Here is a 26396-nt window from a genome sequence, read left to right on the forward strand (position 1 = left end):
TATTTAAGGGCCATGACAATGTGTCTCGTTCTGATACTTATAAGTATTCTGAGTTTGTTCCTTTAAAATGTAAGAAAGTCTATGGTAATTTTTTTTTTCACTGCGGAGTGTGCTTCTTGTGTAGTGCAGGTTGTACATACGTGTAAAATAAATTAGTTGACATTATTTATTTTTGTGCATCAAGTGTTTTAATTCACACGTAACGAATGGGTAAAAACGCTACAACAATGCGTTTCCAATTACAAATATTGGTAAATAATGTGCCACCACATAATTTATCTTTTATGTCATATTTAAATTTCCTAATATAAATAATAATTTAATAAAATAATGTGTTTATCATTATTTGAAGGATTGACGTATTTTAATCGTTGGAAAAAACGCTCGAATACGTCGATAAGTATTTTTAGTTGAAAATTTTTTTTATACAGGGTATGTCATATAATAATGGCCAATCCCAACTTTTTTATTTTAAATAGAATACTCAGTATATTGTTAAATTTTAGATTCCTTAAAACATTCTATGCATATATCAGCATTCTAAAACTATCTACGATTGTTATGTGACTTAACTTACACTTGACCGTAATGCTAGTTTACAAATCAGTCTAGGGAAAACTCATTGTATGAACAAACCCAGAAATAACAAACTCATATCCCGATTTAGCATATAGTTTCAATAAGTTTAGGCACTGCCCTATCAATGTCCAGTAATACCTCAACCGAATATTTCCAATTTGGTGGATATTGGCGAGGATCAATAGAATGACCAGAACGATTCTCTGATCTGACGCCGGTAAACTTTTTCTTAAGGCTGCTACTTGACCCAAGAAGATAAATAAGGCTGGTAGTTAGATCGCTCCTATGAGATATTTAGTAACGTTAGCAGGCATTTCTGTATATTAGGATATTGCTGAGACTACATTGATGTTAATGTCTTTTTTTAGTTATCAAGAGATAAACAGTATTACAATTAGTTTGTGCGTATTAGTAAAATTTAATTTTTTAATGCTTTTATAATTTCCAAAAAATCAAACAGTTAATATTTCGTAACTGACTGTTTGAGACAGAACATTAAAGACATGTATATGACATTATACATATATGTGTAGAATTTGTCAAATATTTCACAAACAATTAATCTACCGGGTGTTTTATTTCAAAAAAGAAAGTTAGCATTGATCACAGGTCACGTCCTATAGAAAAATGCCAGACTTAATACCATTAGACATTCATTTTCAAAAAGTTTCCCGTTTACGCTTTATCAAAATTATACCATTTAGTTCAGCTTATGTCTCGCTATTTTATAGGATATTATATTTTCAAGGTTATAATTAAGTTTCCGCTACACTTAGTCGTTAAGACCACAGACCTAGGAAACCGCGCTATTTTAATTTTCCTTCATGCCAACGTTTTGGTCTATATGGGGCCTTCTTCAAGGCTCTACAACAATTATAAAATTCAAATATCTACTTCACTATCCCTATTGTATTATACCTTCATTATCCTTGAGTTGTAATGATAGGGATAAGGATATAGATATTTGGCTATTATAATTGTTGTGGAGCCTTGAAGAAGGTCTAATATTGGCTAAAACGTTGACATAAAAAATTTTCTGTCAATTTTTCTGGCTAATTGAACAGCTCTCAGTTGGCATAAGATATTTTGATGAGGAAACCAGCAACATTGAAGAAGTATACCTCGGATTTGCTGAGCTTACAGCCTTGGACGCTAAATCGATTGCCACGGCAATAAACGAATTCATGACGAAAGAGGATCTCGATCCAGATAAACGCGTTGGTTTGGGATTCGATGGTTGTTTCACGATGTCTGGAAAAGAAGGTGGCGTTCAGGCTATTTTGCGTAAAAAATACAAGAAAGCACTATTTTTTCATTGCTCGTTACATAAACTCAACCTGGTAATCAATGATCTGAATGCTCTGCCGGAGATCCGAAATACAGTTAAGGCCATCAAAGATATAATTACATTTTTTCGTGAATCGGTTCTAAGAAGAAAAATAATACCCAATATTCCCAAGTTGTGAAAAACAAGGTGGAGCGAGAAATACAAGAGCATCAGAGTTTTTAAAGAGAATTTTTGTGATATAATGGAGGCACTAGAAACCCTGTCTCGAGATGGCAATATTGCGACAAGGAAACATGCATATCAGCTCCATGCTGCAGCTTCCAAAGTTTCGTTTATTTTTAGCCTTGGATTGACAGCCAAATATTCCGCTCTTTTAGAACCAACAGTAAACGTGCTCCAATAATCAGTCTCCTTGGATGCAGTTCAGGCATCAAAGCATATTGGTCGTATTTTAAAACTGATCAAAAACCACCGTGAGAATTCCGAAAAAATAACAGAAGAAATTTTCAAAGATGCTTCTGTTATTGCGGAAAAAATTAGATTGGATATGAAATCAATACCGCGTACTGCTGAAAGACAACAACACCGTAGCAACCACCCATCAAAAAGCCCCTCAGAATTTTGGCGCAGGTCCAAACTTATACTTATACTTAATTAACCTTATTTGGACTCTATTTAGATTATAAATTCCCTAGAAATAAGGTTTTCTGAAGAAAATAGACCATCATTTACTTTGTCTACTTTTACTTACTACATCATTTACTTTTACTACATCCTGCGCAAATGAAAAACATTTATTTGGAAGAACTTGAAGAGGCTTGCGAGGAATTTAAAAATTTTTACGGTGTTAAAAATATCCAAAATGAGATAGAGCTTTGGAAAAAAATATGGGAGGAAAAACCAGAATCGGTCAAAATGAGTGTTGTGGACATCCATCAAGGAAACTGATGATTTCTTTCCTGAAATTAAGAAGGCTTTACAGATCCTTGTTGCATTACCTTGTACGACTTTTACAGGGTGGCCAGATAAGAATGCAAAGTGCTGTATTTTGGAAACTATTCGTCGTAGAGACTTGCGGTAAAAAATTTTATAAATAAAGTGGTAAAAATAATACCGTGGAAAATATTTTTAGATTTCCAAGATGGTCGCCAGAGGGCGTAATCGCCATCTTAAACTTTTTAAGTGATTTTTCACTGAAATCTACCCAGTAAATGTTACGAAAAAATATACGCTTTTTAAAGCTCAGCTCTACTCAAATAATTTTTGTTTAACACTTTGTGACGTATCTATTAAAATAAAGTGGCGGGGGGTAAAGTCGTTGGAAAAAACATTTATTGCTACATCAAATCCGTCTTATCTGTGATATATCTAGTGCTTAGTAATGCCGCTAGAGCGCGTTTTTTGATCTATTAACAGAAAATTGCAAAATTCTCTAAAAAATGAAATGCAATAATATGACTTTTTTTTCATAAAAATGTAGTGAAATGATAGCTTAATAGGACAGTGAAAACCGCATCTCGATATCTTATTCGTAGCCTAAAATATCGAAGAAAGAATATTTAGTTATCATATAATTTTAATAAGACGCTATTACACCGATATTTATTGTTATTTATTTGTCTTTTTTCAAGGTTCAATAATAAAATGTCTTAATTTAATAATTTTTAAATAATTAAAATATTATTTGTTCAAAAAATTAAAAAAAACGCGTAGGGGCATAATAATCAATGCATATAAAATGCAAGTGCAAGGTAGGCAGAATATTGAAGAGTAGGCCATGGAGGAAAAAAGAAATGCCTAAAATTAACTTGTTAATAAATATTGAAATTAGGCAGTGCAATTTGTGTTCGTTGCACACATAAGTAAAGCGTTAAAACTAAACTAAAATGCCTTTTACTAATGATGAAGCCGATATGATTGCGGTATATTTTGAATGTCTTCAAAATGCGGCATTGGCTCAAAGGGTATACAGACCTCAATATCCAAATCGGCGTTTACGCGATGCGAGAATTTTTCCGCGTTTAGTGCGAAATTTGCGTAATACTGGCAGCTTTCGACCTCAGTTGCGAAGAACTCGGCTAGAACAAGGGAAGACAATATTATTAATGTCCCACCTAGGACAGATGAGGTCACTTTTAGGAGTGATGGAAACATTAATTTGCATAATATGCATTATTGGTGTGACAACAATCCTCACTGGTTGCGGGAGGTCCAACATCAAGGCCATTGGAGTGTGGTGTGGCATTTTGGGCGAAACTATTATAGGTCCCTATTTCTTTGATCAACCACTAAATGGTGCCGTATTTCTTGATTTTCTGGTGAACCATTTGCCTTTTTTATTAGAAGATATACCCCTGCAATTACGACAAAATATGTTTTTGCAACTAGACGGTTGCCCAGCACATTTATCATGAAATGTGCAAGAACATGTAGATTTAAGATTTCAACAAAGGTGGATTGGCCGAGGAAGTCTATTTCCTTCCCAGACCTCACCTGTTTGGAATTATACCTATGGGGTCAGTTGAAAGATATTGTTTACCAAATTCAACCAACAACTAGCGACGACATAAAAATAGGAATACAAGAAGCCATTTACAGCCTGAAAAGAGCAGAAATTGAAGCTGCTGTAATGTGCACGCATAAGCGGCTCCAACAATGCATTAAGTTTGATGGAAGACAGTTCGAGCATTTAAGGAGGCATTACTTTTATTTCAAAATCGGTCATTTTTGTTATTATGCCCATACGCGTTTTTTTAAAAACTTTTTGAACAAAGAATATTTAAAAATTATTAAATTAAAACATTTTGTCATTGAACCTTGAAAAAAGATAAATAAATAACAATAAATATTGGTGTAATAGCGTCTTATTAAAATTATATGATAACTAGATATTCTTTCTTCGATATTTCAGGCTACGAATAAGATATCGAGATACGGTTTTCACTGGCCTATTTAGCTATCATTTCACTACATTTTTATGAAAAAAAAGTCATGTTATTGCATTTAATTTTTTTGAGAATTTTGCAATTTTCTGTTAATAGATCAAAAAACGCACTCTAGAGGCATTACTAAGCACTAGATATATCACAGATAAGACGGATTTGATGTAGCAATAAATGTTTTTTCCAACGAGACCAAATTTGTTAAAATCCGTTCAGTCGCTACAGCTGTTTGTTTTAAAAAAACATTGAATTACCCCCCGCCACTTTATTTTAATAGATACGTCACAAAGTGTTAAACAAAAATTATTTGAGTAGAGCTGAGCTTTAAAAAGCGTATATTTTTTCGTAACATTTACTGGGTAGATTTCAGTGAAAAATCACTTAAAAAGTTTAAGATGGCGGTTACGCCCCCTGGCGACCATCTTGGAAATCTGAAAATATTTTCCACGATATTCTTTTGGCCATTTTAGTAATAAAGTTTTTTACCGCAAGTCTCTACGACGAATAGTTTCCAAAATACAGCACTTTGCATTCTTATCTGGCCACCCTGTACAGTTGAAAGGTCATTTAGTAGCCTTAGGAGAATCAAAACCTGGTTGAGGAGCACCATGGCTGAAACTCGACTCAATGGCCTCGCTATGATGAGTGTACACAGGCAACACATTTTTAAAAACTTTGACGATTTTGTGACTAACGAATTCGCAAAGAACCCTAGAAGATTATGTTTCAATTGATTTTCATGTAAATATTTTGTTCGGTTTTTTTTTTTTTTTTAATTAAAATGTTTGTTTTTTGTCTCTAGTTCTTTCATGCTGCCCCTCCCTAGCTTACCAGCTGGCGACGCCCTTGCCGTGTTACGTTTGTAAACTGATTATTTTTATTTCAAAAAAAATAATAAAAAAACACATACTTGAGAGGTCCAACATAAAACCAGCTTATAGACCAATTATTAAATATATTACATTAATAGCCACAATTTTGAACTATACATATACAAAAAAATTAAACTATATATACAACAATAAAAAAATAAAGTCTTAGTAAATGAGCTAAAAACTAATATTTGAAATTCAACCGTTTCACAGCGTATTCCATTTCTTTCCACTTAATTTTCGCACTAGAGATATATGGGATAACTTCATCAACTTATTCTTCCTATATTAAATATAAATAAAATAATTGTTTTTAGTAAATTACAGCTAATAAATAAATGCTCTGGGTTTTTTTTTGCTTAATCTTAAGAGAGTGACTTTCAATTTATATGAAAAAGTGGTTTGGAATTTGCAATTTTAATGTGTATACCTAATGTGATATAATCAATATAGATGAGCGTTAATAAAAGTATAAAATAACACTTGATTTTCTTGTGGATTCATCTGAAGTATGTATATTTTTAAGGCCTAATTAATGCTATTAAAAATTTCAAAATCATTGTAATCAATTTTACTGGGTAGGATTTAGGTTTTATTATTTTTTGCAATGTCGCGTCTTAGAATTAAAACTTAATTTCTAAAAAACAGATATAAAAGGAATCTATTTATGGAAATAGTTCGTCTATAAAAATCAATAAATTCTGTATCGGTAGACAAATCTAGAGTTATCCAAATAAAACTCACTATATCTTTCACATTCACACAGGAAGCAGCAAGAAAAGCACTAAAAATGTAATTTTATTGATCTCAAAAGGATAAGAGCCTATATGCTTAAGAAGCCCTATGAGGACTAATTTTTTTTTAAGTCATTTGTAAGATATTCATTTTTAATAAAGCCACATATAAGTTAACAATAAACTTCTAAGCAGCTCTTATTTGGAATGGTGTCGTAATTGGTTGAGGAACTAAAATCCTTCTGTTCAGATTTCATTGGTACAGATATGATGTGGATAGCAATACTCATTTTTGTATTAATTTTTAAATGTTTTCATTTAATTTCAGTAGATCTCTCTTTTCAATCAGGTTTCTTTAACACATAATTTTTTTAAAATTTCCTAATTGACATTAAATAAAAAAAAAAGTTTTTTTATATCTAACTTTAAAGAGCTGTAATTTTAAAGAAAAAATGTGTTCTAAATCAAATTTGGATGAAAAACCAGATTTATAGACCAAAGTATTCTAATTTCACCAACATATCTAGAATATTAGCTTTATAATTTTGTCTAAAAAATTTTAACTTTGGTGCAGACATCACCTGAACAAAATACGTATTTCGATACTCGTATGTCGCGTATTTTGATCATGATATTAGCATCCTCAAGAAAATTTGTGAGTTTTTCTCTTTTTAATCTCGAGCGTTTTGCTTGTTAATGAACTGTTGTTATTAAATACTGCTTAGATAATTGAGTATTGTATTATTATCCTGATCAACATTATTTTAAAATCAGTGGCTTTTAATAATAATTTGATTACAAGCAATTAAATCCCTTTTTTTCAGTAATAACCTAATTGATTATAAAAAAGGTTTTATTAAATTTGAGTAAAACCACCTTTCCATATGCATCAGGCAATTCTTGTCAACTAAAAATTTTTGATTAACACGAGCTATTAAAAAACGAGTTCCCCTAAAATTCCCATAGAATCGGGTAACCACTGAACCCAAAATCATCCTTATTATGACATTTTCTTTCCATTCTCGCCCTTCTCCTTACCACATAGTTTACAATAACAACCAATGAAATAAAACACCCTAATATCTGATATGATGGTGTCTCCCTACCGGCCCGTTAAGGCACTCCCCCAACAAACCTACGCATCCCCCCAAAACACTAACGCAATTCCTCCCTAATTCCCCAATATATTAATCGTCGTCTATCACGAACCCAGTCCTGCTCTGTTGGGCGTGTTGGTTCCTCTGTAAGATGTTCAAGCATTGCGTCAAACAGTGAAGGCTCGCCGCCGAGGTGGCCTTCAACAGCAGCAGATTCGGATCTACGAAAAATTTACTTCCGGCTGACTCGATTGATCGACAGAGGGCGCTGTCCGCCTGTTCGGTTTGGGTGAGTTGGGAGCGGACACTGCCCAGGGCGTCTAGGACTGCGAGATGCTCTTTTGGGGGTAACGGGGGGCTGTGGGCTGATATTGCCTGTAATAAACAAAATTGGTTAATAAGGTCTGAATAATGTCTCCCTGCTTGAGTCTGATTATGAACATGAATTCTCTCTAGCGGTTAGACTATTGGCTAGAGTTATGCACAGATTACCTCTAGACAGACCCGATGCCAGAGATAAGGTCGAAAAATTACAGCAGCAACTCAGGTGGAATAACTTCCCCGGCGTACACGCCTTGCTTTTGAAGGTATATTTCATTAAATTTACCAAATGTCTTGATAACAAGTTTACCTTATTATATTATTCTCTTAGGGCTGTACTCATCCGATTCTGTACGAATCTACCATGGAACTGCTATCACAGTTTACGCCGTTATTAAATTTTTTGGTAGTAGATACATCTCAGAGCACTGCGTTTCCTATGAACGTAATAGCGTTATTGCCCTATATGCTGTTAAACTACGAGGACGCTAATGAGTTGTGGATTAGGGCGGCGGAAAACATTGCGCAAGTCAGCATAGAAAAAAGCAAAAAGTTGGAAAACTTGGGCACAGTAATGAACCTCTACAGTCGCAGAACATTCAGCAAAGAGAGCTTCCAGTGGACCAAATGCGTCATCAAATACCTTCACGATACTTATTCCCATTTAGGACTGACGATGCTTTCATTTCTCGTTGAAATTTTAGAGAAAGGTCCTAGTAATTTACAGCTGCCCATTCTCAACATTATCCACTGTGTTTTGCATTATGTGGATCTGGCTACGCCTTCCGCTCAGCCCATTAATACCGACCTGCTTAGGATCATTATTAAATATTAATTGAAGCTATTATTAAACATTAAGTACATTCAACAAAGAAGATAGGTAAAATTAACGAAAAAGACCATATGAAAATTCGTCAATCTACTTTTACAGTCATATTAACGAAGATTTAATAGGTTTGTTTTACTATAATGTTTTTTGTAGATTAGAACTTAATTTTAGGAAACAATTGGAATTATATGGTTGTCCAGAAAAAGTGTTGGAGAGGTGGTATTTTTAAAACTAATTTTATGATTAAATTGCATTTTCGTTTATTTAAACAAAATAACTGTTTAATGTATAAACCTTTGTTAGGATCTCAAAAAAAAGTTATTAAGTTTCCGTAGTTTTCTCAATGTTTACATTTTTTTTTGTTGCTTAACGTTTTCGAGAACATGACAAAGAAACTCTTAATCAAAATATATACATTAATTTATAAATGAAAAGCATATAGTGTAACTTATCATTACATTTTTTCTTTAAAATTAATTAAACTTATTCTACCCGACATGGTTTTATCTAATAACCACTCTGACATACACACAAATAAAGGAATCTGTACAGAAATATCAAACTTAAGTGGCTAACAAGATTTAGTACAACTAACTAATACAACAACTGAAAGACAATACTATACAACATACAATTTCATCCGTCTGCTAAGAAACCCCTGTGAAATTGGATATTGGACTTTTGATGGGATGCTTTAGTAGGTTACTAATGCGTTCTGAATCAAAGTGTATGGATACTTTTATTTAATAATATACAAGATTTTTTAACTATTTTAAATAAATGATTTTGTTTACAAAAATTAAAATATTCACCATTAAAAATAGCTCATTCTTATACCTACCTTAAAAATGCAGCAAGTTCTTTAGTTTAGATAATAATACATATTATATGCAGAATCTTTAATGATTAATTTACTTATCGCCTTTTTGTTTTTTTTTTATTACTTTTTCCACATATACACATTTTACAAATAATGAAAACTTATGTTTATATATTGCCTTTAAGATTATTACTATCAAACTTACCGTCGGTACACTCTGTTATGCCGTTTTAGTAAGTTACTGTTTTGTTTGGATCTTACTTTCTCTAAATTGTTGGGAAGTCAAATTATATTTTAAAGACATTTTTAACTGAAGTATTGAAGCTATTAAAAAAGTACACTTTATAGTTTTTGAGTTATATTATTATTTTTTATTGTCTTTTTCCTCCACACTCAATAATTGGATATTAATCTTTGGAATGATATAAATAAATAATTAAATATTTTTTACCATAATCATGTAAATATTTTAGTATAGAAAGATACATTAATATATTAAAGAAAGTATTCAGTGCCCCAAACTTTCTAATGCGTTTAAATTTTGCGAAAATCGACATACAAAACACATTCTTCTAAAAAATAATTTGGTTAATCTAAATAATCCAGTGATTTAATTTCCATATTAGTATCTTAATAGTAATGTTGATGATAATAAACATGATAATAACTGGTAAAAACATATTAAACAGTTTTTTAGTTTAGATTGACAACAAAATGCCTAGCAATCAGAATATTAGTTAAATTGATTTAATTTATAATATAAACCTATTAGAAAATATTACAATAGTTAATTTTACCTAATTTTGTTCCACATACATTTTTTATTGTTCGACTAATCCAAATCAACTACTTTGACTACAAAAATTAAACTCTAGATGATGTCGTTTAATTTGACAAAAATAATACAATTGTTATTCAACATTTCTTTGTTTCAGTCAAATTATATATTTTTCGATACAGTTAAATATTGGCCTAACATTGCAATCCTTATAGGTCCTCATTGGAAAGAGTCCCTAAAGATCCTAAAGTTAGTCGTTAGTAGGTCAAGTTCCCTTGTGGCACCACCTATATCTCTGACCAGTCACTGGGAGAGTCATTTTACCTCTATACCCCACCCGCCGACGTTTACTGAAGATAGCGTTTTTTCTAAAAAAGAACTACCAGGTCGTACAATGGAGTTTACATTAGATTTATCCCAGACGCCGGTGATCGGTCGGAGATTCCTTCACAAAATTGACGATGCGGAAAAAATGAAGACTTCAGTTACGCCCAGGAGGTCCTGTTCTATTATTCTGACAATACAATAAAAGAACTGAGTATATATAAGGTATTCATTTGAAATTCATGGTATGGTCGTTAGAATCAATAACTCGAAAAATGTAAATAATCCTTCCAGGACAAGCAGTAGTAAATACCCTAAAAGTAAATGATTCAATCTATTTTATTTCAAAAGCGGCTATCTTTTTTTTGTTTGGTTCAAAACCGGCAAAATCCAAAGGTCGTATTAAAAGCGGCTAAGTAAAATAGAAAAAAGTAAAAATAAAAATCTAAAAAAATTAAAGGTTAAAAAATTATCTTAAGGATAGCTAGACAAACGTTATCCAAATAATTTAAATATATAAATATTTTTTATTATTATGGTACAAAATATATTTTGATATAAAGAATGCCTTCTAATTAAATATTAATTAATTTAATTTTGGTTGATTTTTGGATCAATTTTAAAAAGAAAACGCGTGAATCATGTGAATGTAGGTCCTATATAAATGTCTTAAATTTTCGATTAGTTTTGCTACTGTGAAGTACCGAAGTTCGGTGAAAGTCCGAAATATACGTTAGGATTTGGTAGGTTGAGTTAAGTTGAATTAGGTTCGGTAAACCTAAGTATTTAAATAAAACGCAACCCAATACAAGCCCAACATCATCATTGGGATATTCATTTCTTCAAAAAGAATTCCATTCTCTTCAGATTTGACCCTCCTCGAATTTTTCTCATGATATTATTTTAACAACAAGGTTAAAACGCCATTTATTTTTAAGGCCTTTTTTTAAAAAAAAAAAGGTTTGCACTAACGCTGCCTTTTCATGATCAAGTTGTTTATACCAGTGTTTTTAATGTTGACTTTCTTAAACCCTCAAATTATTTATCTAGGTTAAGTAGTATTATAAATAGATTTGATTTAAATTACATAATTATAGAATTTTCCTAATCTAGATTATAAATTAAGCATTTTTAACCCAAATATCTAATTGACAAATTTGCACCTATAAAACTTAAGAAAAATAAAACTAAGCCTATAACTCTATGGATAACCGATAATGTTTAAACTACTTATAAAACTAAGAGACAAAGCACAAAAAAAACTATTTGAAAAGTAAAAATAGTAATTGTCTCCAGTACTACCGTAATTTAAAAAAAATTACTAAACACGCTATCATACGTGAGAATAATGCCTATTTTCGCAACTTATCTAAAACATCTGGAAAGGTCTTATGGGATACACTGAAAAAGTTAAATATTGCACAAGGAAAACATTATTACAACATACCTGCAGCATTATCTGAAGCAAATGCACTCAATGATTTCTTTGCTATTTCTAATAAATTGAATGACACTACTTGCAAGGAAAAAATTTCTTTTTATCAAAATAACAAAGTTGTCAATTTCCAAAATTTACTGAATTTTATTCTTAAAGATGACATTATTTTAAAAGATATTATAGCTTTAATCGGCACTGATTTAGTAGGCCATGATAGATTATCAATAAGAAATGTTTACCATTAACTTGTTTTCCATTCTGTAACAAACCTCTTCTCAATATATTATTAATTCCTGTAATAGAAAATCAATTCCAGACCTGTGGATAAAAGCTGTCATTAAAAGGAAGTATAGGAAACAGTTTAGTACAACCAATTATCTTTAAATCATAAAAAAAGCACTATGAGGAACAAGAACACATAACAACCATTTGTTTACTGGATTTTATTAAGGCAATTGACATTTTAAATGATGATACACTGCTAGCTAAATAAAATTTCTTTAGTTTTTCTCATACTTTAATAACCTTGCTAAAATCCAACTTGACTAGCAGGTCTCATTGCATGGAGATTGATTCTCATCTCTTATACTCAAAATCTAAATTCTGTTAGATCTGTTCTGGGGTACCTCAGAAATCTCTTAGGACCCTTATTATACATCTCATGTAAAACTACAACAATACGCAGATGATTCTCAGATTTATAAATCGTTCTCACATCTTTAAGTCTTCTTATACACTTTACTGAACTTCAATTCTGTAAAAATATATTTATATATAATTCAACTATTATCTGATTTACTGCCAAATAGTGATAAATTGCTTATATCCAAAACATAATTTACCTTTCTCTTCACTTTTAGGACTAGTGCCTAATATCAGGCTTATACTTCTTTTAAACTTCATTGCTAAAATATCATCACTGGCACCTACAACTTTCATATACTTAATATGAAATAATACTGTAACAATATTATATTATCAAAAATAAATCCTTTTGAAAAATTCCCACCACCCACTCGTCTAGATAAAAAGTAATATTTTTATGTCGATGTGTAGTGTTGGATGGAGATTTAAGTAAATTACGAGCATCATAAATTTTAATCTTTTAATTTAATAATGTAGGTACAGGTCATATAATCTCGTTGTTTGATAATCTTAATTATGCATTGTATTATGTAGAAGCATTTACCCAACGGTTTTATATATTTTCTTAGTAATTGAAACAACATAAGCTGAAAACATTATTTTCGAATTTTAACTATACAGAAGAAATGTAATCATGTAGAGTCTTTTTCAAATAAGTAGAAAGTAAGAAAACCTTACTGTCAATTTTACTAAATTATTTATAACAACATTTGTTTCTATTTACTGTAGAAACCTTGATAAGAAACAAATTGTTTGCTTTAGCACTTGACCAATTTACTCATCACACACCTGGTTAAAATTTTGATCACTAATTCATAAAACTAATTAATATAAATTTTTGTATAAAGTTAAATCTTTAATGTATGGTTAAGCTAGGAAAGATGGAACGTAGAACGTAGAGAAATTGACTGAAAATTAAATTTTGAAAATAATTACCCATTTTTTTAGTTTTTCAAATCCCGAAGGAATGTCCGTATTGAATTTGATGGGTTAGACGACATTTTTTTATTTGGTAAAAATATATATAAAAAAATACATGTAGCGGTCGTAGGAGAAGCATGTTTTTAACTCGTAAGAAAGTAGACCTTTTAGACCTATATGCGGATATAAATATAATACTTGGTACTAGTAGACTACACCTAGATAAATAAGAAATTTCCAGATTTTCGAAACATTTAGAACACTAAAAATAAACTTAATATTTCTTGTCGGGAAATGCTATTTTAGTATAAATGAGTTCATTGAGAGCGTGACTTTCAATATTCAAATATTTAAAACTTCATGAATTCAATTATGAAAAATTTGACAAAAAAAATGAATATTAAATTATTGTTAAAATGTATATAATATTTTGTGTAATTCCATAATTTATTCATACTTATTATGTTCTGTTTTCGTACATGATTCACTTGTACAAAACGGTATTGTTTACATATTGAAACGCTATCTGTTTTTTTTTTAAATTATAAACATATTATACCAAAAATTACTTTTTTCTAAAACATATACAAATAAAAAAGAAATGTACCTCCTTATGCCTACTGCTAGGCTTATTATGATCTCCAAGTATCAAACTGAGTCTCCTTTTAATTTTCATCCTACTGGCACCAAATCTATAAAAGTTTTACGTACACTTTAGATAAAACTTAGCCCGCTTTCACACTGTAAACAACCCACTTTAAATTTGAATCACACCAAAACAAATAACCGTATATGCGATAAAAACGTGAATAGTGGAATGTTCTACAAAAGTGAATGTGCGGCACCACGCAAATCAGCTCAAACGTATTGTATAACAACACCGTCGCGGATTTCTCTGAAATAACTGATGTTATCTTAATAATAATAATAATAATAATATTAAATTATCTCGGCGAAAACATGGTCACAAGTTGAGGTACGTAAACAAGAAAAAACCTTCTCGCTTGTGTGTCGTTCGTGTATCGTATATTGTACGAATGGTGGCCCCTGCATATAGTCTCGAATTAACGTTTGAAAAAAAACCGCGGTTTAATAGGATCCTTTTACCTTGGGCTTCTATAACAAGTTACCAGGCATCGTCAATAAGTTGTTCAATTAGCATGCCGTAATAAATTAGATATATTTAGCATGTTTTGAGTTCGATATATTGGGTGAAGTATGCGGTTTCACTGACAAAGCATGGTTTAAAAAAATATTGCTTGAATTGAGACTGACATGTTGCAATAAGGTTTTTGGTGTTATAATTGGGTCGGGTCGCTAAAATGCACGTTTCAGTACGGTTGTAGAGTCAAATTTGTGGAAGTGAGTAATATCAATGTTTATATAACAACAGCCTTCAAGAATACTTGACATTAAACTAATGATAACTATGGGACAGAAATAAATAACCGTTTAGATCTCCAAGCAATCCTGATATTAAGAGAATAAAACGATGATATATAAAAAGATGCAAAAGTCAAATTCTTATTTATATATCCCTATTTCAGTTACAGTTACATTAGAAGAGTGGGAATAAAGTGATGTTTTTCGGATATAATCTGAAAAATTAAAGGAGAAAACACTATTTGTAGGCGATCCAGTCACTATTAAGAAAATGATGCGATGATATAGACAAAGGTGGAAATGTCGAATTCCCACTTAGATATATATTCTTATCTGAGTTACAGAATTAAAAGAGTATGGAAATAAAGTGATATATTTCGGGTATAATCTAACAAATTAAAGAAGAAAAACACTATTTCCAGGCGATCCAGCTACTATTAAGAAAATTATGCAATTATATAGAAAAAGGTGGGAAAATCATTGTGCACATACATTAGGTATATTAAAATATTAAAGAGTCAATTACTTCAATTTTAATAAACTATTTCTTGGGTAAAATTGCCCTTTGGTTTTCTCATTATCACATAATTCTATCAAGACAGTTTTAGAAAGGCAAACCTTAAACTTGATTCTTACCAAATATCCGACTATGAAATATGCATCCTCAAGTTTTCAATTTGTCCCATATAACCTCTTTAGAGTCAAGAGTCTATTACATAAAATTTAGAAAAACACATTGCATTATCCTTGCAGGTAGTATGTTAATAAAACAATTAGTTATGAAATAACTCAAAACAATTTCTGTCAACGCTACAACACAGAAAAATATTGAAGGAGGTGCATTTTGCAAATGTTAATTTTCCACAGCCAGGTTTTCGACATTTAGATCATGATTTTTGCTGGTTCTTCATGAAAGTAGGTAAATGCTTATTTCCTTTTTTTCTGTCTCTCTTGTCTGGTACGGGCTCAACTTTTCTTTGCTGGCGAGAAGTTGGTAATTCATCTTCTTCTTCCTCAATATTATTTTCTTCATTTTTGCTTTCATTAGCAGAATGAATTAACGATTTACCCAGCGAGAGTTTAAAATCAAGATAATCCATAATATCCTTCTTTGCATGATTTAAAGACGTGGCATTCTCTCGGTATTCTAACCAGCTACCAGCAATTGAAAAATCAAAAAAGTGATAAATGGTTCGAATCGTCCATTTGTCTGTTCGAGCACGCACAGGATACTTTCCAATCACTCTATCCAGTAGATCCACCCCTCCCATTTTTAAATTGTATTCATTTACTATTGCAGGCTGATTTATTTTTATGTATTTATTTTCGGTTTTGGACCAACGTGAAGATGTTCCTAGTGGCTCAACGCCAGTAGATAATGAAGCAAAGTGTACAGGTTTCGAATCAAACCACTTTACTAAATTGACGTTGGAATCCTGTTTTACCAACTGGTCATGGAAACCAACTGGTCTGGGAACCTCGCGTTTTTTGGAAGCCTATATATCATGGTTCCTGTTAGGGTTAGTTTTCTGGACAATAATGCATCTATTAGTGGAATAGATGTAAAATATCTGTCAGTGTAAACGGAAACACCAGCTGGTAAGTGTCAGTTAGTTTGAGTACCATTCCGCCATCTATATCAAGTTTCTCTGGTACAGGAACTGACTCTAGTGATGAGCCCTTTCCTTCGTACAAGTAAAGATCCAAAGAAATTGCAGCTGGTGTTGTCATTACAAAATTCTTAATGCATACTGGTTCAGGTTTTCCACGCACAAATTGTCGCATTATTACTTAACCATGGAATGGTATCATCTGTTCGTCGATTGATGCCGCCTCAGTACGTTTATTTTGTCTACATCCTTTCAAAGCTCTGTCAAGCATTGGCCTTACTTTCCAAAACCTATCTAAACTCCTTTGCTCCCTTGATACCTTGTCATCTTCTACAAGTTTCAGACAACAGCGCAAACCAAAGTATCGGTCTCTGGTAATATTATCAGATATCATGGGAACCCTCATTTCTCTGCACCAAAACATCCGAATTCTTGGAAGTCAGTAAATTCCCATTAATATCGATACTCCAAAAAACATTTTTATTTCATCAGAAGTAGTCTCGAAAGAACGACCTTTATCCTTTGCTTCTCTCATGTTTGTGTAAAGTGCATTATCTTCGTAAAAGTCGTCTGAAATGTATTTTTCTAAATATTTGATGGGGTACTCTAACTCTTTGTTTACATTAGCAGCATCATTCAAAAATGGAAAAGAATGTACCTCTAGCTTAGCAGTTCGGCCCCAACTTTTTTTTCTTGCTGGGAGAAAATGGGACAAAGGTAGGTCATCGTCTGATGATGAAGAGTCGGTTTGTTGATCTTCTTCATCTTCAGCAAAATGCATTGTCAGGTCCTCCTCTTCATCTTCTGATGACAGCTCTCCGATATCCGACTGGTTCAAATCAATGTTGTCTGATAAATGTTGAAGCTCCTTTTGTGTTAAAGGTCCTAAAACAAAAATATTATCATCAAAAAATAAAAACTAAAAGTAGTTTTTATCAACTAAAAAATAATAATATAATATATATCTGAATCGGTAGAATCCCAAGGTATCACCAATGATACCTTAACTAATACTCTCCAAATCATCCGAAATTTTAACTTTTTTCACAATTTTTTATTAAATCGTAATTCTGCAAGCTACAAACTATATTTTAAACAAAACAAAATAATGAATTTTTCTATACTTACGTTTATTTCTACTTAAAACCATGGTTAAATTCATGGTTTCCAGAAACACAAGTCCAAACGTAAACAAACCGCATAAAATTAGAACCTCAAAATGTCAAAATCGCGTGCGGAAAAAAATATAAACAGCATTGCCAGTGGGCATCGCCAATGATACGTCTGGTTCCGAGCGAAATATTAATGCGCGCTTTGTTTGAGAAAATAAAAGCTCAACGTATCATCTATGATGCCTGGGGTCTGAAGAGGATAAGACATTTATCGGCCGTTCCTCGTATAAAAACATAGAAGCCGTACACCGTACATTATAAATACCGGAACAGGATTGGTCTGTGGAAAAACAATGCGGCGAGAAATTGTGAGATAAGGACATCTATATTTAGCCGGTCCCAGCAGGCAGGGTTATAATAGTTAGTGGGACTTAATCAAAATGTTTGTCACCACCTGATTGCCAGAATATGTTTATTTTCGGTTGGATAAATAATGTTATAATTTATTCAATATGTGGTATTGAAACGTACGTAAAATGCGAGTAATCGCTAATTACAGTCATGTTTTACTTAAATTATAGGTATATTATATTACCATTGCAACAGGCATTTTATAATTGGATTGAATTTAATAATGTATACAATAATATAAGAGAAATAGGCAGATAGCATATACAGTGCATTTTTTTATTTAATTTTATAAAGATAATTTAATAATTGTTCTAATAATGGGCTCCAAAAATAGAGCAAGCGGTACTTGTTTGTCTTTTTATGGATTTAGTAAAATTCATTTATAAATTTTTCCTTTCCGTTTTGAAAAACTATATGACCAACAACTCTTTTATTCAAGTGTATATTTGTTAAGGCAATTGTATATTTATAAAATTTTAACTTGGCCATAACAATAAATCACAATAAAAATCCAGTTATACCAAAAACAATAAAGATATCAACATCTCATTGTCAGGAGTTGGGTTGGTTTTTAGCACCGCACATGTACCTATAACTACTAAATGACACAAAAAAACAAATCCATTCATAGCTTTAAAAAAACATGGTAGACTGTGGATTTTTAATAAATGTAGGGAAGAAATTTCTATTATAAGTTAATAGAACTGACTACTACTAACACTCAAGTTTATTTTGCGGTAAAAACGTAGTCGGTATTTGATTTTATTTATAGTATATTGATTTATTTTATTAAATAATAATGCATTTATATTCTTATAACAAAACATTTTTCTGGTTTAATTTTGTTACCTGGTTCCTTTTATATTTTAGGTCTATTTATATTTTCTTCGTATATTTGTTTTGTAATACTTTTTTTATATAAATTTACCTGGAATATTTGATATTGATTTCGTTTTTAGTTATAAATACTACTATATACATTACAGTATTAATAATAATAGTCCTTGAACCTCAGGGATTTGTTGTTACGTTGTTGTTCTCTTTGTCATGTATCCACAACCGCTTAAAATATAAAAAAATATATCATCTTCTGTAACAAATGTTTTTTATCTAATTCATATAAAATTCAATATTTTTTGAATATGATTAAAGCAATACATACTTTTTTAAACCATATAACCGAAATGTGAACCCATAAGTTTTGTTAGATGGCCTATTGCTTTTAAATTAGTTGAAATTTCAGTTATTATACTGATAATACATTCTGCATTATAAACTTGCGTGCATAGAAATTGGCCCACTTTAAACTTTTGACATTAATTATATTTTTTCTATATTATTTATCAGTAAAAAAAAATAAAATATGCTATTTAAAGACAATTTAATATTCTTTAACGTATTCTTAAGTTGACTTCATTGGAGACGAATTTACCTTTATGCATGGCAATCGCAAGAATCGCGCAAGATTACACTGCAGAAGTCTGCTTTCATGTTATGGAGTGGCCATCATACAGTTCTGATTTAAATCCGATAAGAAGAATAATAAGAAGAGTGGTGTAACATCCCACAAGAAAACTTGATTAGATCTATGCCTAATCGAATGAGGGTGGTTATTAGGGCTAAAAAATTAAGTGGTAAGTTTTTAATTGTCAAGAACCCTACTTTTAATAAGAACCCCGCACGTTAAAGTCAAAAGTTTACAGTGGGCCAATTTCTTTGCACGCCAGTATACCATACCTATCAAATTTTCCTTACAAATATTGCACACTCTTTATTCACCATAAAATCAATAAACAGTAGATTATAAATAATTTTCTAAACTTATTACAGTGCATACTATTTTTCTACTTTTAAAACACAACCTGTTTCCTTTTTCTTGTTTATCCTACAGCAAATAAAACTTACTTCGAATATCGTCACACCCATTAAACACCCAATTAAGCTAAAAATATTTACCTTAGTATGAGACTCAGCCACAGCCCTTAAGCCATTTACCCATTCCTGTCTAGCTTTTGCATCTACAGCCCTTAATTTCAGCATGTCTCCTGAAGCGCAATTGACTGTGAAAGTCCGAGAATCCTCCTCACTGAAAATAAACAAAGTTTTTTTATAAAGATAAAATACATTTTTTCAAATTTAATATTCCATATTTATCAAGTATATTATGAGGTACATTCAGGCACAATGTAAAATAAACAGGATTTTTTTATCTTTTAAATAATTTAAGTTTTTTTTGTAAATAATCAACAAATATATTTTATTCAATTAAAAAAACGTTAAATAAATTTCTTGCATAGTGCATAAGGAATATGCTCTATTAAGTTTAAAATTGTATCACAACTAATTTGTATCAAGTTATTTCTCAGCATAATCAGCTCTAAGCTTAGCTTAAGTATACTAGAGCTGACTCACCTTACAAATTATGGTAAAATTTCTCCTATGAAAAGATTTGAAATGATGGGAAATTAGTTTTATCATCATTATGGTATAGTAGATATAAGTAAAGGCAATATATATTTTGTATAAAATGTTAAAATATATAAGCTTTGACATAAGTCAAAGAGTTAAGCAATATCTGACTGAGTTTATAGACAATCCAGAAATGTTAACTTTTGTACTTAAGAAGTTTGCTCTCATAGGAGAATTTTATTAGAAATTCAATTATCAGATCAAATATTCTGAAAATATATAGCTAGGTATATAGTTCATAGTAGGTTCTTTAATATTTTTAATTACTTTTTATTATTACTTAATGATTTATTTTTAATATTATTTGTCTAATTATTATGGTTTTGTTGTAATTTGGATCATGGGGATATGTCATAAATTAATAACATATTATGATTTTGAAAATATGCAAGGAGAGTTACTATCAAATAAGTACATTCACTAAGGTAGAAAATATCGAAGGATGAGTTCATGAAACAAATACAGGCTTATTAAACTATAACTTTTGTTACATAATTATGATGTTCTTGTTTAGTAAAGTATATTGTCGCATATGTGTAATTTATTTTAATACTTCCTTTAACCAAAATTACTGGTTTTATCCCTTATTCACTGCTGTATTGTGAGGGAACAAGACAAAACAGTGAACATTTTACAATAAATATAATATATTGTATATTGTCACATGTTTTCTGATAAAATTTAGGAGCTTACTGCTGGTAATTTTGATTGCTCATTTTAGTATTGTTTAAAATAGACATTTTTGCACACTAACTTAAAAGCCTATAGAAATAAGAAATAAAAAACCCAAATTTAGTAATATTTATTATTGGAAAGTTAGTTATCGGCGAAGTTAATAAACACACTCTGTTAGATGTTTTGAAATTGAAATATTTCAAATTCAATACATGCTTTATGATCATAGGTATTTGTATTTATAGACAACCCTTAGAAAAGATAAAAAATTATATAAAAATTTAATTAAAAAAGAATCTTAAAAATACACTATATGAAAAAAGAGAAAGAAAGTTTACTCCCAGCCATCTCCACCATATAATACACCTCCGAATTATAAAATGTTTTGCTTTTTAGGAGTTTTCCAATTATTCCTTCAAAACTTGTAAATGTTTTAGCACTTATATGCACTGGGAGATGTTTAAATATTTTGCTGCTTAACTAAATTAGGGAGTTCCTGGTCAATTTGCTTCTTGGAATGGACCATTTATATTTATTATTTTTATTTGCAATTATTATTTTGTTGGGTATTGTGGCATCTTTCAGAATTAAAGTTGGTCGGATATGTTTTGAATTTTTAATATAAATAGACATCATAATCTCAACATTTTTAAGTCTTTAAATAAAGGCCTAGATGTTTTTATTGGGCCTTTACAATGTACATGCTTGATGACCCTTTTCTGTACAGCAGCACAAAAACCGAATTAAAAAGATATTGATAAAAATATTATATTATATCAATCATATAATATTCCAAATATAAGTTTTACTTTATCTCTCCTTTATTATGACTCAATGACCCAAATTATTAAATATAGTTTATTGGCTGTATTTGCTAATAACACAAGTACTTTGTGGCATCATGTCGATTATTCTAAAGCAAATTATAAATAAAGACCTCAATGAAGCTAAACTATAATGTGATGCTAGTTCAACATCACTAAAACCAACCTAATGCGATGTTCACTATTTAGCTGTGTATAAAATCTGGGGCAAGATTTTGAAGAGGTTGCAAATTTTTTAACATTTTTATGGGCACTAAATTGAAATTTGAATCTTTTATAAGTAGTGGCTATGCTAAAGTTTCTTCTGGCTGTTACATTAGGTGCACAATTCAGATGTAGATTGGTAATGTACCCAGAAATGTTTATGTTGCCTTTTAAAGTAAAGTCCCATTTGAGATATGGAACATGCTTCTGGGGTTCCTGCTTTTCGACAGTCCATACTTTTTAATTCATTATTAGAATGGATGATTCTATTTGGGACTTATCAAAACAAAAAATACTTGATTGAAAGGTTTAATATTGAATGTGCCTAAGTAATTTATGGAAATTTATTATACTTTTATGTGTTTATGTTTGTGTGTATTTTTATAACTTTTATTATTATTTACACAACTTTACTTATACTTTTGTTAATGGGGATTAGGGAATTGTTAAGGCATTAGGTTTCATAGTTATAGTGATTAACTTTTTACTGTCAACATTACTGTTAGGAATGTATGTTATTATATTATGTTATGTTATTATGAAAGTATGTTAATGATCATAAGTATATCAGATCAAATTTACCTTGGACAAATAACAGCGCCAGCAAGATGTAGAGAGGCTCGAGGTACAGTTCCTTCGGGCTTATCCCCCTCACACAAATAATAATGTAAAAGCCCTGCATTTGCATCCACCAAGAAGAATCTATGTTGCCAGCCCTTCACTACGTTTGTGTACTTGTATAGCTGCCCAGAAAATTGTCTCTGCTTGGTATGCAGATCCATTACGGACTAAAAAAATGGGGAAAAAAGATTTATTATGTTTTTTTAGGGCTTGGTTTGTTGTGGAAACCTAGTTTGTTTTTGTGGGTTTTTGTCTGTGTTGTGGTAAGTTTGGTAGGTTGTGATACCTTAGACTTATTTTTCATGTAAGATTTAGAAAAGTTGAACCATATCTACGTAGAACAGACTGAATTCGTGTATAAAAGAAAAACAATTTAGGAATTTTGATAGGAAATTAAGTTCTAACCTCAATGTTCTTATTGTGAGTCATTTAAACGTCACTTTTCTGTCGCCTAGCCAAACATCAAGTCGACGATACAATAAAAATTAAAGATACAATGAACGTTTAAAATTGATAACGATATGGGGAAAATAATCAGATAGAGATTTTAGTTTTGATTGGTGGGACCTTTTTCTTTGGAATTGAGAACTTTTCATGTAAACAATCATTTGAATGAAATAGAATAAAAAAGGAATCTGTAAAAGAACAGAAATCATGTCAAATTAGGTGTAAGCAGTTATGACCATGGCGTATAGGTGGCGCGCAGTACCACTATTTAGTGAGGGCACTGGATCTATACTGGGTGGCCTAAATTCAAATAAAGCAAAAGAAAACAGTTTTTATAGCTACAATTCATTTGGCAATGATCCTCTAGATGTTTCGATCTTCTATTTAAATCGTCTTCAGGGCTGGAAACCATAGCTACGTTAAAACTCATATATTTTTAGTACTGTGCCCTTTTTAGATTTTTTATTAGGTTCGAGCCATAGAGAAAGTAAAATAAGAGAGTGACGTCTCTCTTAATTTAAACACGTTTCGGAAATCCTATTTTTGACATTTGATATAACTTGTAATAATTGTGACAAGTTTAAATAAGCTTTTAAGCATAAAGATCTGGAAGCTAAACAAGCTGCAACAATCGCTAAAGAAGTCCACCTACGTAAGGCTGAAAGTGCTAAAAAAGAAATGGATAATGCTAAAAAAGAAGTAAAAGATGATCTTGCCCATAAAGCTATATGTTTTGATCTTCAAAAAATGTTGTCCACGCCGGTATTAACATGTACAAAAGTGTATTATGCAAGGCAATTATGGACGTATAATTTTAATGTACATGATATTGGGACCGATGATGCGTTTATGTTTCTTTGGCATGAGGGGCAAGCATCAAGAGGATGCGAAGAAATGGTATCGTGTTTAATCCAGTACATCAAATCATTGCCCTCTACAGTCACTCACCTCACTGCTTTCTATGATAATTGTGGTGGGCAAAATAAAAGCCAACTTACGGTAAAATTTTGGTTGTATGTTGTAAACACAACGGAGATTGAAATTGTCGACCTAAAATTTTTGCTTACTGGTCATTCTTATAATCATTGTGACCGAGACTTTGGTAAAGTGGAAAATACCAAGAAGAACACAAAAAGAGGTGTTTTCGTTCCTAATGACTGGGTGGATATTATAGCCACAACTAGCAAAAAGTTCTTAGTGAAGAAAATGTTGGATGAAGACTTCCTTTCTTTAGATCCCATAAGCAAACATTTTGTGAAAGCTGTTAAGGGTATTAGAAACATGCAGTGGCTGCAGTTCAGAAAAGAAAGTCCTTACACTTTGTTTCACAAAAGTACATTTAATAAAGAAATGCCATTTTTAGAGCACCACATGCTTGCAAAAAATGTTGGAAGGATTCCAAAAACCTTGCCTTCTCTTATCCCTAAACAAAATAAAAAGAAAATAAAAGCATCAAAGTACAAAGAACTTGTTGGCCTCCTACCATTTGTACCTCCCGTACATCACCAATTCTATAGATCATTAGACTATGAGGGAAATCGTTTGGTGCACACAAGACAGAACATCCAGAAACAGCAAGAAGCGGTTCAAGAGGGACATCACAATCCTGACGATGATGAAAATGAGGATCCAGAACATGAAGACAATGTTTATAGCAGTGACTCAGAATAGTTCTGCAAGTGGTATTTAAATGACATTTTTATACAAACTGTTAGTATATTGTTAAGCCACCTTTCATTGGAAAAATACATTTTTCTAATTTATTTGTATTCTATGTTTTATTAAACTCCTAATTTCTATGAGAAGCCAAGGGGTACAAGTGATGACTTTTATCAAATATTAATATTACCTAATAATCAATATGAAAAATACTAAAAAGCATATTATTTTTCTTTATTATGATAGTCTAAACCCTAGCAATTAAAACAAAACTGGTTTGAATTGCCATACTCTGCCTGCATTTGATTATAACAATTTGAGTTTTCTCAAAACTGACTTCGGTACACTTATACCCCATGACTTCTCAGCCCTTCAAATATAATACTTCACCTTTGCGACTCTAATATTATTAATATTATCTCTTACTAGCTATGCAAATATACTCATCTAGCCAGCACTAAGTCGACGGGAAAAAATAGCTTCAAATATTTAGTTATATTACGTATGTACGGTATTTAAGTATATTACGTAAATCCTAATTATTTGAAGTATTTAACTATTTTCAGCAATTCCAGTTTAACAGGAAATCAGATTATTTTTATAATTTTAAATGGATATAAGCTGGACATAATTCGATTTAAGATTATATTTAAAATCAATGATACTCCACTTGCTATATTTGGACATATAACTTCAGTAAACTACTCACACTTGATATAGGTACATACTTTCAAACATATTTTTTCTATTAAAATAGATATGTAAAAATATATCCGATATTCCATTTAAAATTAGAAAATTAAGGTAATTTTAGAAATAGGCAACTAACGTACCAAATTTAATTTATTTTGCTTAAAAAGCAACAAACTTACAGTGTTCCCGTTATCATTGGAAGTAATATCTAATATCTACTTAGACCTCTACAGTAATTGTGTCATTGGCCAGTACTATTTTTTTGATTTTGTAAAAGTATATTTTGGTTCAGAGCATTTCGAGAAATAACATTATGATTTCTGTACTTCTTCTTCTTCTTCTTCCTCTAATACAATGGACTCGAGTCGTATTTCGACGGCCGCCCAATATTGGATTTCTGTACTATGAAAATTTTTCATAAATATAAATCTTACAATTACTTAAATATTTAGCTGACTTACTTTCAGCATATTAGTATCCCTAAAAACTAATTTAGATGGATATGGTTGCAGAATTGAGTCTTGACATGTTGATTTTCCATACAACTTCTGTAACTAATAACCGATTCTACAAGGAGGCTGTAAACTTCTTTAATCGCGAAATATTCCGAGAATTATAGAACTTACAAATTAAGTTTCTTATTTTATTTGTTACATACCTTAAAACTGCTAGCTCCTAATAATACGGTATACGATCAATA

The 26396-nt window shown here is 31.0% G+C and overlaps 1 protein-coding gene across 3 annotated transcripts; it reads right to left on the reverse strand.

Annotated features, from left to right (window-relative positions):
* Positions 1–5744: 5744 nt before the first annotated feature.
* LOC126739486 (oxysterol-binding protein-related protein 11) lies at positions 5745–23487 on the reverse strand. Of its 3 annotated transcripts, none has more exons than XM_050445177.1 (5): positions 23303–23487; positions 22859–23064; positions 20061–20190; positions 7625–7887; positions 5745–5964 (listed from the first exon to the last, which is right to left on the reverse strand). In XM_050445177.1, exons 1-5 carry the CDS (start codon positions 23324–23326, stop codon positions 5889–5891), a joined length of 699 nt encoding a protein of 232 aa, XP_050301134.1. In that variant the 5' UTR covers positions 23327–23487; the 3' UTR covers positions 5745–5888. The 3 variants fall into 3 exon arrangements, with proteins under 3 accessions (XP_050301134.1, XP_050301135.1, XP_050301136.1); XM_050445178.1 differs by having other exon boundaries at positions 23184–23313; XM_050445179.1 differs by lacking the exon at positions 23303–23487 and adding an exon at positions 23126–23274.
* Between the last annotated feature and the right edge of the window lie 2909 nt (positions 23488–26396).

Source organism: Anthonomus grandis, chromosome 8 (assembly GCF_022605725.1).
Source record: "Anthonomus grandis grandis chromosome 8, icAntGran1.3, whole genome shotgun sequence".
NCBI lineage: Eukaryota > Metazoa > Arthropoda > Insecta > Coleoptera > Curculionidae > Anthonomus > Anthonomus grandis.

Excerpts from the sequence above, each read along its gene's own strand:
- LOC126739486 (XM_050445177.1), bottom strand. The coding sequence starts at position 23,326 with ATGACTCACAATAAGAACATTGAG. Across the intron at positions 20,191-22,858 it reads GGCGCTGTTATTTGTCCAAG|TGAGGAGGATTCTCGGACTT; the intron begins GTAAATTTGATC and ends GTTTATTTTCAG. Across the intron at positions 7,888-20,060 it reads TGGCTGAGTCTCATACTAAG|GCAATATCAGCCCACAGCCC; the intron begins GTAAATATTTTT and ends TGTTTATTACAG.